Raw genomic sequence first — 18,012 nt, 5'->3', positions numbered from 1 at the left:
CAGGTCATTTTCTTCAGCTCTGTTCTGCTTCTGAGTTCTCTACTAAAACCAGCAATGAGGCTTTTAATGAATATTGTTTTGTGAGGCAGATGTCCCTCCTGCTTGTTCGGATCTGTGGTGAGATCTAACAACTCATTTCATAGAGAAAAATGAAAGGAAAAAGACTTACTTAATAAAACAAATCTTGCTTAATTGCTGTGGTTAGTCTCCTGCCTGGGTTTTATGGGTTCCTGCAGCTGGCTTTAATCTCCTGATTTACTCTGGGAACAAAGAAGGGAAGGAGTGGACTTAAATCATGGCAGGAAGAAGTTGAAATGTTTTTGGCAGAACTTGGGAAGGTTAGAGACTTACTGTAAAGTGCAGCCCAGAAACAAGCCACCAGGAGAGGCTCTCTGGGTTTCGGGAGATGCAATAAAATCATTTCTTACAATGTGACCTTTAGAATCAGTAATGTCAAGTGCTTCTGCCGGTCCGGGCAGCTCAGGGAGGGTTAGCAGATAGTTGCAAGAAACATTGAGGCACTGGAGAAGACTGACCAAAAGGGGTCAGTATTTGTTAAGTTGAAGCATCAACTTGACAAATATAAATAGACAGGGATTTGCATGTGGAAATGCAGATGATTTAGCAGCAGCATCCTCTCTCCCCCCATCATGGCGTGTATGGCATGCCTATGCTCAGCTTATGCGACCCAGGGACTGCCTTACAGATGAGCTGATCCCCCAAGTTAGACTGTACTGGCATCTATTTCTAATATTTACATTTAGATACTTCCTAAAGAAAAGTCTTCCAGCGCAGCAGCTTGGATACCAGATGTGAACCAAAGAGAGTTTCTGGGCAAAGCAGCAGTCACTGCTCTAAAACCAGCCCAGGCTAAGCTCAGTGCAGCTGAGAACAGGATGGCGTTTATGCGGAGTACAAAAGACGCAGAGCTGAGGATAATCCTCTGGAGAGGAACAGTCTAACAAGAACCAGAGCGTTTAGCGTCTGGAAAACTTTTCCAGACATTATGCAGCCCACTGGTTATCGAAAATTAATTTTGATCTAGCTTTTTATTCTCTAGTGCAGCCTTGTCTACACAAGCTGCAGGGCAAACTTTCAGTCTGGGTGCAGCGTGAGGGTACCATTAACCCAGCCTAGCAGCTTGCCGCTGCTGAGGGCATAGTCCTGCTCGGCCCGCGGCCCCTCGTGTCGGGCTTCTCCGCTTCTCTGGCACTGACATTGCTGCTCATCTCATCTTGTGGTGAGCCAGGCCAGGAAGCAAAACTGTCAGCAGACGAACGCTCGCAGCTCAGCCGGCTACTGCCAGCAGCAGGGCCTTAGCGCTAGTCTAAAGGGAGATGGGGGACTGCCTGGCCAGGGGCTTCAGGCGGGAAGGATCAGCTTCCAGCTGTACCAGCCCACCTGGAGCTTCAGCCTTGGGTTTCTTATCTATTCCACAGCAGCCCCAGCAACGCAGCCCCACTGGGATCTGGGCTTTGGGGATGACTTTCTCTGGAGCTGGAGGTGATGCTCTCTAGGATTAGCACACGTCAGCAAAACCGTACAGCATGTGAAGACATTTGTGAAGTACTCAGCCATCTGCCCCCTCTATATCATACTGTTGCAGGTGGTAGAACCCTTTCATGACCATAAACAGTTGCGTGAGATTTAAATTTAAATAGGAAACTATAATTTGAGCTTCAGAGATTCCTGAAATCATAGCTCATATCTTCAGCTCTGGCTGTAGCTGATTCGTTTGCCTTTCAGTTACTGCCTTTATCATCTGTATAGTATTATTTTTAAACAATACTGAGATTTCTTGTAATTTGAGGACAGCAAAATGGAACAGCTGGATTTTCATCTGTAGTTGATCAGAATGGATTAATTAGAAGTATCATTTCTAAGTTCTACACATTAGGAAGATAAGGTGCTAAATGAAAATCTTCATATACAATTGATTACTTCAATTTGGAAATAGAATGTTTTCTTGGAAATTGTAAATTTACACAAATATGTTTATCGTGAGACTTTCAAAACAAGTAAATATTTTTACTCAGGCTTGACAAAAATTATGTAGTGGTTTCTAGGTGAGCTGCTGGAGACTTTTTTCTGTAATGTCTTTAAGATGCTGCTTGTTCTGCATGCCAGCAAAAATTTTAAATTCTCCCTCTGAGAGAATTAAAGGGAGAAGGAGAAGTTATCCTGTTATTTTGAGACAAAGCTGAGCAGAGATTTCCTGCCCTGTGAATTAGTAACCTTAGAGGTTCGAGGAAGAAGGTCCCTCCCCATTCTGGCTGCCATGTGTTCGTAAAGCTTCAAACCTGCCTCTGCTGGAGTCCTGTTGGCCATGTGGCTTTGGAGCTGACCTCTCTGCTATCCTGCTCTGCTCTTGCTGACAGCATTTCTTTCATCTTTCCATTGCAAGGTCTGCTTTTGTCAAGAGATCAAAAACTGTGCTTAACTTTCAGCACATACATGATCAAATTCAAATAAATAAGCTGCCCTTGAAGTTTTGTGCATATGTAGGTGGGTTGCTTAGCAGGGTCTGTGTTCAGACCTAGGACAAGGAGAGGACCCGTTTTTTATTGCTGGTCAGCAGACTTGAAGACTTGGTTTAGTTAATACTACTACTGTGGAGAGCACATAGTCAAAGTGACAGAGGAAATTTGGTGATACTCACAGAAAATGCAGCAATTGTTGAAATGATGTCGGAGAGGAGGATTTTGACTCGCCTTTGGTGGAAGTCCCCGCTGACAGCTGAGGGCTGTGCTGGTGGGTGCTTACAGGTTGTAGAGCTGCGTAGAAAAGCCTCTTTGTGAGGATGCCCATCCACTTGGAGCCTCTCAAACCATTTCTAACGCTCTGCAGAGCAGCACGTTGGTAAACAGGGGATGCCCAAAGAGGTCGAAAGGAAGAGTGAAATAAAGTTTGAAAAATACAAAGCAGAGTTGAGTTAGCTAAGTTTTGGGAGTGGGTTTCAGTGCCCCTGAAACCGTCCTGGGTGTGCGTATCCTTCCTCTCTCCTGGGGAAAGCAAGTGGCCATGGAGTTGGGGGGGCCTCTGCGGCAGACCACGTGAGACGGCTCCATGGCTTGGAATCCGGAGTCGCTGCAACTGGAGCTGGAGAACTGCGGCCAGCACAGTTATCCCATCTGAATAGCAGCCATGGCAAAGGGGGGAATTTGCCAGGTGGAGTGGGGAACCATGCGCTAAGGAAACCTGGAGCATTTCAGCTGTTTGTCATCTCCATTTATTGTCACCGTACCTCCCTCCCTAAAGTAAATAGGATGAAAGTATATGTACTGCATAGGTTATGTGGGTAAATACAGGAGTCTGTCAAGCAATTTGGCCTCCAGGTCTTTGGTCTCAAGGTTTATTGAGGAACTGTAACTTACACATTTTTATATACAAAGCTGGCATTATTGATTTAAAAAATTGATATTTAATCACAGGCATACAACAAGGTCAACAAATCTTTGGAAAGGAATTAAATAGACTTTTCCTTACTGGCACTCAAGCACTAGGTAAATAAAAATATTAAGTGAAAACATTCGTAGCATATGGGTACAGACTGCATTTAAAAATGTGTGGGGCTCAATACTGTCCAACTTAATTCTGATTCATCCATTGACCTTGTTATATAAAACTCAATGCCCTTTTTAGAGGAAGAGTTGCAAATTGCGCTTCTGCATATTTATTTAGGAAATTCAATCTTCTGGGCATTCATACCCTAATTCCAGTGCTAAGTGCAATCACAACATTGATTTTTCTCGCTAAACATAACCTACTTTACCCTGGGATGGAGGTGGGGGTTTGGGTTTTTTTTTTAATGGGCCTTATATAATGGCATATGTGAAACCCACTCACCTTAATGCCCCATATTGTAGTTAATTAACAAAATGGTATCATAGCTGTGGTCTTTCATTCTCTGGCGGTGGATTTTGCCACTGACCTTGGCCATACAAAATGTCCATCCTAATTAGCAGGAGCACAGGTATTGACTATGTCAAGCTACATGGTGGAAAGAGCAATTTGCAGCTGCTGAGGAAATTGTAATTCTGTTCAAAATCTAACCATGAGGTACCTGTTTCTGATGGGCATTATGCCATATCAAAACCCATCTTACGGCACAGCTGAACAAAGTGTCTAAGTGATCAGCCTTTACTTATCTCCAGTGGCTAAATAATAATAGTAAAAGAAATGTTTCCTAAAATGCATACTACCAAGTACAATCTTATGGTATTATACAAATTTCAAGATCAATAGTAGTGTTTTCATATTAATGAAATGTATTTACATTGTTCATTTATTTAAACTATTAGTGTGCTGGAAAAGTTAATGGGGCTTAATGCTTTAATGAACCTTCAGTAATGGATTAGATTCTCCCTTTGCTTTTTCTGATTTTATTTCTGAGTAATTGATCTGAAGGCATTAGAGATACATCGTGTTTGTAGTAGTTCTACTAGAGCAAGACTGTAACTGGTGAAGCTCTGTGATGTTCTGTGCTGCAAGTGAGAGCAATTTAGCGCTTTGCTTCTATACTGAGAAAAATTTTTGTTTTCCTCTTGAATGCCTTAAATTAATTGTGTTTTGTCTCAGTGTTAAAAAACTGCAGCAGGAAGAGAAATAAGCCCCCTCAACTTATTCATAAATACTTCTTTTTAAGTGTTTTAATGTCTAAAGATGCAAAAAGGCTGGATTTTCTAAGGAGCTTAGGTGCCAAATCCTTATAGATTTCAAGAAGAGACCAACGTCTCAGTAGATGTCAGTTTTCTCCTCAATAACCAAAATTTTGGGTTGCATAAGTATTTTAGAAAAACATGATTTTTCACCATGTTTTGCTATGGTGAAGCCAGTCTCTGCAGAGCTAGAGGCCAAACAGACCATACTCTGATACGTACCCCAGTACCTTCTCCCTCTGACGCTGTGGCCAAGCTGGTCTCAGAGCCATGTAATTCCACCTGGCACCCTGCTCCCCATGTACACATCACAGGCGGAAGTTTGTTCCTCGGTGTCCTTTGAAGACGAAGGCTGTGTAAGTATCTCCGCATTTCTCATGCCTGATGCTTTGTAATAGATCTTAAGATCAGCAGTTAAGCAGTCTGCATCCAAATAGCATCTTTGCTGGTAGTTCTTTGTACAAATGCTCCTTAATTAAGCAAATGTTCTTTAATTAAGCCTCCATACAGTCATTGCTGATGTTATTAGCATCACTGGATAAATACAATTAACTTTTCCATGATAGATAACAACTAACAATGACAGAAATTCACATCCTGTAAGAGCATCTCTAAGTTACAAACTCATGTTTTAACCAATAGCCATATGCTCTCCAGGCCAGAAATTTCTAATAGAGATTTCCTTGAGAAGCTGTCGCAAAGAGGGATTGCCAGGTAGACAAGCAGCAAAATAAACCAGTCCACTGATACCTGGAAGAATATAGACGAGCAACAAAATAAACCAGTCCACTGATACCTGGAAGAATATCACAAGGAGTATAAATAGATTATTTTTAAAAATCCTGGTAAAGTATTCCTCTGTGCAGTGGTCAAGCGCAAGGCTGTCTTCATGCAGGTGAACAGAACTTTACTGAGTCTTCTACACTGGGACAGATTTTTCTTTGAGAGAAATTATTACCAGAAGAGAGAAAGGAAGCTTGAGTGCAGGTTTTCCTACAAATTTAGTCTTTATCATAACCTAGCCTGCTGTTGTCAGAACGTATAGAGGCACACAGTGAGTTGATTCTCTCCAAAAAAAGTTAGCAGTTTCCTTTGGTCTATATTCATGATATCACTCCTTTTATTTGCTTGTGGATTAAAAACATCTCTAATACCTAGCTTAGTGCTAATATATTGAGTTTTCCATGCCTGAGCTACATTACGAAGATCACAGACCTGAATTACTCTCTTATAAACTTTTTACAATTGCTGTTTCCAACAGGGCAAAGGTGAAGAAAGGTGTAAACATTCTCGGTGCAAAGACAAGTGACCCCCGGCAATGGGATGTGAAACAAGAGGTGGGGAATGGTGGAAAGCATTCGACCACGACAGTTATTTGTCAGAGGATAGCATCAAGTTCAAGGAACAGGTATGAAACCTCATATTCTCGGCACATTAAACTCATTTATATCCATGATACCATTCACTGGTTGAAAGACTTAGGGCTCATATTAACCACTACTCGTAGCTATTAAACCTCTAGCCTGGAAATCTGGAGACACTTATGTTAACTACAGTACCATCTGCTGATCTATAACAGGGCATCTCACTTTCCAGGTAATAAAATTCATCAGCTTAAATTTCAAAATGAATAGAATAGGCACAGATTTGGAGGGGGGGGCATTTTGGCATGAATATGAATATCTCTAATTTTAAAGGGTTTTGCTGAATATAGTAATAGTTGATAGTTTTGACCTTGTTTCTCTGGAGATATCACAGCCTCTGTGGTTGGTTCATCAAGCCACCAATTAATTCGTCCGCAGTAAGCCTTGTAAATTTAAGCTTGGTACAGGGTGATTATTCAAAGCTTTCAGTATTTATTGTCTTGTGTGTAATATAAAAGATTCGCCTTCTGCAATGAGCTGCTTCTTCCAGAACTTGAGATTCATTTGCTAGCCCATACATGATATAAATCCTCCTGCTCTGCTGCAGAAGTCGACTTTCTGGGCTTTGGAAGAGATCTCTCTTCTGGCCAGTTTGGCTATTCCATAAGTATCTCATGCACAGTTTCTTGCCTTTGGGGGCAGAGGGAAAGGCTGCATTGGCTACTGGTAACTGTCACAGCCGGAGCACTGGTGTGATCCAGCCTGCGCATGACTCCTTTCCCATTTGATACGTTTTTACTGAGAGTTGGTCTAGTTCCACAGCATTAAAGCATATGCCAGTGATTTTTCAGTAAGTCTGATTGTCTTTCAGGACAGATAATGAAGGCATATAATGTTGGTTTTAGTGGAAATCATTTGGCTCTCCCTGGGTGTCATCTTAATGAATTCTCACAACACTCCTGTGCATTAGTCCATGCAGAGCATTTTCATTGTATAGATCTGTGCAACACTAGCTCTGCACTTGGTTATTAGCCTCAGACCGGGGTTCGTTAAAGAGTATCATAAAATCTTCAGCGGATGCTAGGCTGGTTAGTACTTTCGCATGTAGTTGGTTTGTACTGTCTTCAGGCAGAGGGAACCTGAGCAGGTTTTAATGTTTGTATTGTGTGCCCAGTCAGAGTCCGTAGTAAATATTAGACTTCCATGAAGTGTGGAAACTTCTCTTGTTATGAGCAGCTCACTGATGCAATGCTTTTATACTTGATATCGTTGCCATTCGTGAGATTTTCAGTGGAGAGGTTGTCGGGAGGGGGGGTGGGGGCCAGAAAGGAAAAAGAAAACTAAATCACTTGAGCCTACCAGAAGTTAAAAAAGTATGTTTGAAAGGGAAAACATGGCTTTAGAACTGGCCTGTAATTCTGAGTGTATTTGCAGCTGCAGAACAATAATAGGTTATCAAAAATGAAATTAAATCTTCTTTATCCAATTTGCATAAAGTCTAATTAACCTATAAAAATATTTTAGCACTAATTATGCAAATAAAAGTCAATGTTTTAATTAACGCCTCTTTCATTTGTGTATGTAAATAGTCCCTGTCTTTCAAAAGCATGAGAAGCCTAGGTTTGAATAAAATGTTAACATGCAAGAAAAAACTGAGACAGAGAAACCTTGATTCCCACCACCTTATCAAATGTATCACCTAATGCATTGGAGTAGAGATTTTACAATATGATTTCGCATAAGGATTTCCTCTTTAAATAGTTAGGAGTGACAGTTAGGCATGTGTTTGCACGGAGATTCGAGTAAGAAAAGCATATGATGCAGTGGGCATTACAGTAGTTACTGAATGTCACTTGGAGCTCTCTGTGCAGAGCACAAATATTCTATTAAGCTAATTTAATTTGGCCAAGAATTGCAAGCCTATAATGAGATCTTTCTGAGCTGCCACCAGCTTTTTCAGAGTAATTTAGAGATATAGTTTATCTAGGCAGCATGCACTGTCCTGCAGCAAGGTCAGAGTAGATGTTTTGAGTTCCAGCATCAACATGGGTTAATCTTCTCCTGCAGCGAACACGTAAGTATGTTGGTTCATTTAAGCAAAGGGAGGTGTTTTCCACTATCTTTGCAAAAGAGTTTCTGAAAAGCAAGTAAATAAAGATTTTTAGTTCTTGACTGCTTTATGAACATTGACACAGCTTGTCATGAAGATGATAATAGCTGGTTGCACAATATGTTGCTTTTCTTTATGTGACCAGCTACTTTCAGCACAACTCAGAGAATGAGCTAGCAGGAAAGGAGAATGAAAGGTCTTCTACAGCTGTGCCTTCTTCCTCTTACATTGCAACCAACAGGAGTAGTTTGGCTCTCCTCTTGGATTGTCACCTATCTCCAGCTGGTTGCAAAGTCAGAATATTACTTAAATTCTTAGTAGATTCTCAGTGCATGGGAGTGCTGCTTCCTACAAACCATTCTGTGCTAGCCAGAGAAAGTTTCATCCCAGGGTTTATTCTGATCGTAATGGGGAAGGGTGTGCCAGGGAGTTTGTTCAGCCCACGAACAGGAAATTCTGGCCTTTCTCCACTGTTCTCCTTTACTTGGGAATCTCCCTGACACACCATGGTTAACTGTTGCAGTCTTTCCCCTTCAAATCCCTGGAAACAAAACCCCAGGTTCAGCATAACTACTCATTTTCACTGCTGTGTTGCTTTTCTTTTCTTACAACCTTCCACCATCATTAATGTATTGATATAATTACATTGTAAGCACTTTGAGGCAAGTACTTTATATGCAGATGCAACATCACTTAGCAACTTTCACGTTATATAAATAATAACAAAGGACATATTTTAGCTATAGAACATCAAAAATTGTTTGCCATTAGATTTTGAAAATTTATGTGGGCCATGCTTTTCTACTTAAATAAGCATTATTTGTTCTCTTTAAATTTGTGCTACTAAACGCAAAAGCCATAGCATCTTAACTTTGATTTATTCAGATGAATTTTACCACTAAAGCAAGTAACTGAGAACAGCTTGAAATCAGCAACGTCTGTGTGCCTGATAATTCACCTTGTGCTGCGATTCAGATCGCTAATGATGAAGACAGCAACAGTGTGCTGATTAGTGACAACGAGGCCTAGATTACTGCTTGGGCAGTTGGTTTCCCGTGTTGCTTCTCATTTCTGGAGGACAGCTGGTTTGTTTGGAGTGTGCCCTCAGGATAGAGGAAAAGATTTTTTTGGTTACCATTATAACTGTTTCTGTATTTTGGTCTTGCTTCAGTGAAAGGGCTCTCATGTTTGCTGTGTAGTTTATTCTGTATTGCTACTACAGCACATAAGAGTTATTCCAAGACAGAGCAAGGGCTATTTTTAATCTAAGTAATTTTCATAGTCTTTTTCTTACAGCATGCCTCCGTTGGCCGGTGGGCTGTCAACTGCGGGGATGAGAAGGATGGCTTGAGGGTAGGAACAGGCAGGGTTCGAGGAACTGCTTAAGCTGGCTTCTCTGCCAAAGCCCGAGGATTGTGTAACTGTGGTATCAAGCACTATGAAGAAGCCACCAGGGCTAATCTAGGCCTAACTCCTCTCCCTACTCCTGTAAGCCTGGAAGTAGGCTGGAACAAGCCGCCTGCCGCTTGTTTGCAGGTTGATGTTTTGGCCCGTGGATGTCGTGCCACGTTTGCGGAGGACTGGAGTCGCCCGGTGCTTTGGATTTCTGTCAGCACGGCGGCGTCTGTCTCCCTGGCCGGGTAGAGAAACTGAGCGTGGGAGAAAGGAGAGGCATGTTAGGAAACCTCACATAATGGAAAACTGCTGTGATGCAGCACTTTATCCTCTTGGCCTTGAACCTTTCGAGAGGCCCGTGGGCTCCCAGCTCTCTAGCCATCTGTCTGAGAAAGAGCCAGGCTCAGGAAGAGCGCTTCCAGATGTGGTGTTTGTGTTTCAGGCTGTGTCGCAATCACTTATCCCCCGCCGCACGCGTGCACGCTTTTTTTTGTTGTTATTTAGACACTGCCTGGATATCAGTGCATTCACAAGGAAAGAGCTGATGACGTTAGCAGGTTGTGTTTCGTCTCACGGGGCCTGGAGGACCCCGGGAAGGCCGCAAAGGTTCTGTGCAGCGCCTTCCTCCGCCTGGCAGCACCGTATGGTGCCAGGTGACTTCTGTGAAGTGACGTTCTCTTGTGATTAAAAAATAAAAGTAAAGCATATGTGAACGACATATCTCAAACTTGTAATACAGTAAGCCATGCACTGCATGTATCTAGCTTTACCTGAAGACGGTCAGTCCATGCCCAGTATAAGGACATACAGTAGAATATTTACAGATTGCAAGCAGGGTGGATAATACTAAACATTTAGAATGTGTGTCCTCTTCACCTGGCACAGTTTGGGGTCTGTGTGGTTTGCAAAGCTCAGCAGACTGGCAGTGGTGCCCACTCACCTCCAAACCTTGCAGTCTGAGCAGACAGCACCACAGTTTTCGCTAGATTTCAAATGTTTGGTGCTCATGGGTCAGGATTTTTCATTAGTTGTTCATCTTTCTGACTGATAATTGAGACAGGATCAGGGCTAAGATGGCACATGCCACTGCTGTAATATTAGATGCTTGGAAAATTATGTAGATTTCCAGGAGGTCACATCTGTTTCTGCAGAAATTGCTTTGTACAAACTGGAAAGCTGCTTTAGGAGGAAGACATCAGCGATGGATTTCTTTTGCTGTTGAACCCCAAGAGAGGAACAATTTCCATTCATTTGTAAGTCACAAATGAACAAATATCAGGGCCTGCTGAGTATTTTATTTTAAGCATCATGCGTATTTTGGTGCAAATTAGGTGCAATCTTTTAGGTCGCTGGCAAATTACCAGTGCAACCCTCAGAGTTTCCAAGGCCAGTCATTGCGGTGATGTGCATCTGTCTGCTTAAAATGACGCACAGGAATGTGTGCGTGTAGCTTTCAACAACAATATCAGGAATAATTTAGCTAAATCCTAAACTACTGCTTTAAAAATCCTTTCCCTCCACCCTTTCTCATCTGATTTATCAGATAATTTATCTCTGCCTGCTATCTTTGCATTTTAAGATTTCTCTTTATTTTAGAACGCCTGCTTCAGGTCAGATTGGAGCACAGATGTCTCCAGTGTAGGCGGTGGGTTCCAAAGACACACTGGACATCTACACATATGGTGGAGGATCAGCCAGCTGTGCCTTGTAACAGGATCTTTTCTAGGGCACAGAAGACTAAGGTTAGAAGGTTGCTTCCCAAAGGAGCTTTTCATATGGCTCCTCTTTTGCTGCTTTGAATGTCAGGAGTGTTTATGAAGGCACTGGGCTGGAGAGGGAGGAAGGATGAAGAATATCTTTTGTATCTCTTTTAAGAGTAAGCTGCCTGGGGGAAGGAGGCGTATGTGTAGTTACCATTGCCCACTCCGTATGTCTGCTGCAGTGTCTAAGCAGGCATCTGCACAAACTGCTGGAGAGGGAATATTTGTTTCTTATGTCTTGCTGCCTTGGTACTTGTGGGGAGCAGAGCGACTTGCTGAACCTTGTGAATCCTGCGTGGTTTCAACTTAATGGGCAGCTCTCAGCTGCATTAAGGAAAAGCAAATTCACGGGGAGTCCTCATGAACAAGGACTCTCACTGAGGCTGAAGGACCCTTTCTTTTCAGTACTTTCAGTAATGAGAGTTCAAAAAGATTAAATTTGAGATAATTACAGCAATAGTCATGACAACAACATACCTCTGCCTACTTTTCATATAGCACCTACAACTGCGAGGCCATGATCCATAACTAGAGTTTCTTGGCCCTACCATAATCCAAATAAATAATAAAGCACTATCATCAGCCAATAGTTTCGCCAGGACTTTGTGTCTAACTTGTCATCAGCACAGACACCTGCTTCTTAGCAGATAAAGGCTAGGTCAGAAAACAAACAGGATCTGCACGAGTGCTATGGAAGATCCTAGATGCAAAGTATTTTCTTTCTTATCAGGTCTGTTGCAACATTTTCTCTTCTCTTTGAAATTCAAAATGAGACATTATAATCTAGGAGGAGACTTTTTTTGGTTGTTAGGCACCATTGAAATGAATTTTCATCTTTGATTTCAACAGAAGCAGAGTTAGATTCAGTCCTGACCATTCTAAAATACTACACTAGTTTTATAGATAACTGAACATGGTATTAGCCAAGGAGTAAGGCAGTCCCATGGCCTTTCTCTCCAAGAAAAGAGATTAATTAATAGGGACGAGGTAACAAGGTGCATAAAATATGATCCACCGTGATCTCTACAGAAGTTCCAGCCCAGTTCCAATAAATTAATTTTCATTTTTTTGCCTACTTTGGAATTCTTGGGTCTGTTGGGAAGCAGAAGGGCTGAAGTACCAAGAGAAAGGTCATTCTTCACATATTTCTTGCCCAAATGAAGGCATCAAATTTGTTTGCTCAGCAAATCTGTATAGTCTGGAAAAGCTTTTTTACATGCTTATCAAAACCAAATGCTGGGGGTTTAGCCAATGCATGCAATAAGCCAGCCTTGCTGAGAAAGCCATCTCGCTTGCTGCCAGAGCCTTCCCTGCATTCCAGTCAGGTTGGTTATATTGTTTTATATCATTATTATGTAAATAGAGCAGAGCCCCACGCATATTAAATTGAATTGGATGTGTGATCATGGAATAATGGGACAGCTTTATATCCGTTCCAAATTGATAGACGGATTCAATAATAACTGTAATTCTTGATGTCCAGGGTGAGATTATTTTTTGTTTTCTGACAAAATAATCATTTCTCAGAGAGTGACTAGAAAACATACTGTCTACTTTTCAGCCTTGTACGCTTTTAGCTTACGTTTGAGCATGTGTTTTGCAGAGCTCTTGGAAAGTGCAGGAGGAGAGGCTGGCTGGTCCCTGGCATGGTCTGCAAAAAGCCGCTGTGCTCTTGCCTCTTGCACACAGCAATCCTCATTACTTTCCACTTTAATAAGCTGTAATTTGTAACTAGGTTATCTGTGAAAATCTCTCTCTGCTGCAGCGCATTCATGGGCTGACACTTCTGTTAATTTTTTCTCTTTGCATCTTAAATCATGAGTTCTCGTCTTGGGTGAGGTCAGCTCTTGTTTATCTGTGACAGCCGACACAGTTAAGAGATTTTAGCAGCTATTGTAATGCGGTGAAAGATGAGAGAGAAAAGATGCAGAATGGGGTGGAGGGGAATTTGTGCATGTGTCTTTTTTCTCACACTGTCTTTGAAGCAGAAACATCTGCTGAAACCTGTAAACAGCTGAGTTAGCAAAAGCACATCATGCTGCCAAGCAACTCTGCTTTCCTCTCTAACTTGCGCAGCAGAGGAAATAAATCAGTCAGGCAATAAAGAATGAAGAAAATTTAGGAAAAAGAGCCAAAAGCCAAACCTTTCTAGAATATAGCGAATACATTTTCTGTTAGTATTCGTCAAAGCAAACTGAGATATGTTTCTTGCACACATAAGCACACTATACCGTTGCTGCTTGAGGAATTTTGTAATAACAAAACTCCTCTGAACTCCTCTGATTTGAGTTTTACTGCAGGTATAGTACACAACAGTCCTAAGCACACAAGTCACATGCTCATTTTTCTCCTCCAAAAAGTTGTTGGGCATCTTGTTTCTCACAATGCTTAGTGTTGGACAGGAGAGACCTCTAGAAAATATACTACGGTCTCATAGAAGTGAATTAGATTATTTTAAAAAATTTGTTCCATCCTGCGCCTCTGTCGGCAGCTAACCACCTGAAGGTGGTAAAGTACCACCATTTACCTGAGACCTTTGCACTTCCTTGGACAAACCAGAATATGTGAGACAGGTGAACCATTTCTTTCTGCACCACCTTACTGATATCACATTTACCTTTCCACTCAAGGATACTTCAGTTTTATGAGTTATTTCATATTTAAAGTACAGATAAAATCTCTTCTCAGTTTTTTCTGTTGTTGTTATATAATAATGGTGACTACTGTATGAGACAGGCAGAAAATTATTATATATTCGCTAAGTGTTTGTTTTAAGACTTACAAATTAGGCAAAATTGGTAAGAAAACTAGCAAATCATGGTAACTTCTGACTTGGAGGATTTGATGGCGCGTTGCCTGTGCTGTGTGCTAGCAGCTCCCCATTGGCGGCAGGGCTGTCCTCTGGTCCCCGCGCCTGGCTGCGGTTGTCATTCAGAGGGTCAGCTGCACTCCCCATCGCCTGCATACGCAGTTATCTCAGTGAGGTTGGTTGTGCACCTGCAGCTAGGGATGGGTGAACACTGCTCACGCTGCCTTCCCAGTTCAGCGACCACGCTAGCTGTCCTTCGTCGTCGGACCCCTGGCAGGGCCCAAATAATAACAGAACAGAACTTTGATGTTCTTTGCACACTGCATTTTTTCTATCTTTTTAAAAATTCAGAATGGATTTAAATGCATTTTATTAACCTCTGTCATTGCACCCATCACATACCTTCCACTTGGAGATAGTTCTAATGAAAAAAATAATTTCATAAGCACATTAAATTTATCACCAAAAATCAGTTAGCTGGTTGATTTAGGGTTTATAGAAGTTTAGTCTTCATAAACACTTGGCAGACCTAACTGTTGTCTCATTAACACCTGTTTAAATTGGTTTAGCACTGCTGAGTTGAATGAAATTAATCTACTGATTCTTACTTGTGTAACTGAAAACAGGATCAAGCCTTACACGATCAAAAGATGTTTGTTTAGAAACTCATTCTAGTATCCAGTTCTGTGACTACAAATATAATGGTTTGAATACCAAGCCAGTGCAAGGACCTGAACTAGAACAGTTTGGAGACCTGACTTAACTGTTGTTATTAGTGTGTCAGTCCATACATGTTTGCTTCTTTGAAACACTCATGTGTCGCAGGTTGTCTTTCTTACTGCCTTCCGCTGAAATGGTGGTGGGGTCTTGGAACGGCCCATGGGGCCCGTGGTGCAGGACTCCATCATTTAGGTAAATGCTTTTCCTCTTGTTGTCGCCATGCTGGGATAACAACAGCATTGCATCGACATCCACAAAACCCAATTCTCCTTCAGTTATCTTCTTAGGAATGTTTTTGCAATGACTAAGCTTCTGATGAATACAGCTCTCTTCCTGTCCAGCTCTCCAGTGTTTTTTCAATATTTCCAAGGACTCTGTCTGTCTGGGTCTGTCCGTCTATCCATCTGCTGTCTCTGTTCTTCTGCTATGCTGGTAAGCTTGCTGAAGCAGACAGTGTGTGTGTTCGTCATTTGTACAAGATGCAGCACAGCGGGGTCCTAGCCTGTGATGAGGCTCCTACTCTTAATAATAAATAGTTGCCTCCTTTATTTGCCTGTAGTTCTGGGTCTCTGCCTGGTGTGAAGCATATTTGAAACTTTTGCGAGCTGATATAGGGAGAAGGTTGCTTTGTTATATAACTGTACTAATCAGCCATGTTAGCAGTGCTTCGCAATAAATGAAGCAACATCATTATTCTGCAAAGCGCTTTACAGCATACGAGCGCAGTTAGCAAACAGAACAGTTTGTGTAATTCAAGCTGCAGATAACACAAATTAGCAAAACTAAGGACTTCTCATATTCCATTATGATGGATTCCATTTAATTCTCCCTGCATGTATTATGTAGTAGGCAGAGATAGTATATGCTCCTATAGGCCTAAAAAGTAAGAATCTTTGCCTGTTATAGGCAAAGCAACTCCTATAGTCTAAAAGTAGCTTCTATCACATGACATCATTGCAGTTCCCCAGACATAAATGTCTTATGCAAGAAAGAGTGGTTACTCCGTTGGCTTCTGTAAATCATCATTTGCAAGTCATCATTTGCCTACTATTCAAGCAGCAGGGTTACATCTGGTATTTCACATTATAGGTATGAAGGAAGATGTTGTTTTTCTTCACTATCACTTCATGGTGATCACCAGCAAATGTTGCTGTTTTAAAAGGCAACCTTTCTTTTCTGAGCTGTGTAGCCACAGTCCCTTAAGTGTAAATCAGTGTAGAATTTGTCTTGCTGTGTCAAGTGCTTGTACGAATCACCTGGTTTGAGCTGGTTTCTGTTACTTAAATTGGTGGGTCTGAGGGGAGATAGGAAGTGTTTGGAGAATACTATATGTTTCCTGGCAATTGGACAAGGTAGAAGCAGGCTGTTCTTTTGAAAGGTAGTAGTTCTCTGAGAGTCCTCAAAAAATTGGTTATGATCCATCAAATCCTGCCTAAATAAGTTCCCTGTTGCTTTCAGTAGGCAATATTGTATAATTAAGCTCGGTAAGCATGTTCTTTTGTAACACTTTCAAAATTAATAATGAAAAATGAAATTGGAGTAGCTACACAAAATTTGCCAATGTGTTTTGATTGCACTTTTTCTTAAGCAAAGAAATTCAATATTTTTTCCTGGAAAAATCCACAGCGTGTCCTTATTACTTTGAAGGGTCAGAATTAGGAGTGTCAGTAGCTGCTATAAATGGGCGTAGGTCTGCTGAAATGATGTGCACCAGTTAGGACTTTGTCCCACTGTCTTTCACAAAGAGCTCAGACAAATCTCACATTATGACTTTGCCAATATACTAGTAATTCCACTGGGAAACAAGTTTATTAAAGCAAACTGAGATGCTTGTTACTCAGGGTTTTTTGATAGATCAGTGCCAAATTCCTGATTGCTTTTCAGGAATTTTGGTTCCAGTTAAATTTCCAGGGAAGAAATCTTGGCTTCACTGAAGTAAATGGCGAAATTTCTTTTGCAGTCTGAGTTTTATCCCAACTTCAGACTAAATTTTTAATGTTCTCTCTTCTCTCTGATATACAGTTCAGTAAACTAGATAATCTCTTTCCTATTCAAAGCTGTGAAGAGTAGCTTGCACGCTCCCATTATATGTGTATACCTGCATACAAGATTTTAATTATTACAAAAGGAGTTTTAAGTAGCACCCCATTGATTTTTGGCTTCCATGCTGCAAATTATTGGACTGAGCATGCACTCTTTGTAATCACACTACTAGAAATTCAATAATGACACTGCCAGAGTATTTTTATGACCTTAACCACTGAATTCATTCCAATTTCAACTACTTTTAATGAGGCTGGCATATTTAGCAATGCTATTGAATGGCTTAAAAGCACACTACCCTGTTAGCCAAAGCATTACTGATAGCCAACTAACAAGAATTTCAATGTTTATACCTCTTCTTTTACCCAAAATAATTTACAGCTTCTGTGTGACAATATTCATTGGAATGCGCTAGGCAAAAGAAATTTGTAATGTATATAATCTGCATGAAATATTCCATTTTAACTACTAGATTTAAACCAAATCAGAACTCAGCCAGTACTGCTGAGAATCCTCAAGGAGTATAACCTCTGGTTAGTTTAGTAACTGCTCAGCTAGGTTTAGAGGCTTGAATTGTATTTGATTATCATTTCTTATGGCTTTTTTGTCATCTCTGAAAAAGTGTGATAGGAGGGTGAGGCTCTCCACTTGGAGATGCTATTTCTCAATTTTTGTCTTGGGAAATGTTCAGAAATTCAATGAGACTGTGTGGGAAGGAATATTTAAAGACAGATATTGTTCACTGATGCTTATCTGTTTGGCTATCTATGCTTGCATAGTTCTGCAGTTTGGTTGTATCTTTGTGAACTCCTCACAATGAGCTATTAAACTCCTATGTATTACAGATGAATAGTATTTAAATACATAGGAAATAAGAGCAGTTCTCAATGATGTTCTTATTTGGAATAGTTAACGTAGAAACGTGACAATAAGTGTAGGGGACTTGATCACTGAGAATTGGCTAGAAATGCAGCTTTTGCTAATGTTACTCCCAGAACCATTCAAAAAGGGGATTGTTGCCATGTTCTGTTAATCAAAACTGTACGAATTATTTTGACAGCAGCCTCTCCTGCTCCTTTCAGTATTCCTGGGGTTGATAGAATTGCTGAGGTGAGAGGAAACATGTAGTCACCAAACATCATATGATGGCCAC

At 41.1% G+C, this 18,012-nt stretch overlaps 1 protein-coding gene across 1 annotated transcript in view; it reads left to right on the top strand.

The window, feature by feature from the left end:
• Positions 1-18,012, top strand: part of TMEM132C (transmembrane protein 132C) — a 216,055-nt gene that overhangs the window by 116,833 nt on the left and 81,210 nt on the right. Inside the window, exon 3 of the mRNA XM_067307074.1 lies at positions 5,920-6,066. Within this exon, the coding sequence (XP_067163175.1) occupies positions 5,920-6,066 (147 nt within the window). The remainder of the gene's footprint in view (positions 1-5,919; positions 6,067-18,012) is intronic.

Source organism: Apteryx mantelli, chromosome 17 (assembly GCF_036417845.1).
Source record: "Apteryx mantelli isolate bAptMan1 chromosome 17, bAptMan1.hap1, whole genome shotgun sequence".
Classification (NCBI taxonomy): Eukaryota; Metazoa; Chordata; class Aves; order Apterygiformes; family Apterygidae; genus Apteryx; species Apteryx mantelli.
Note: the sequence above shows the minus strand (reverse complement) of the source record. Positions and strands in the feature narration are given on the sequence as shown.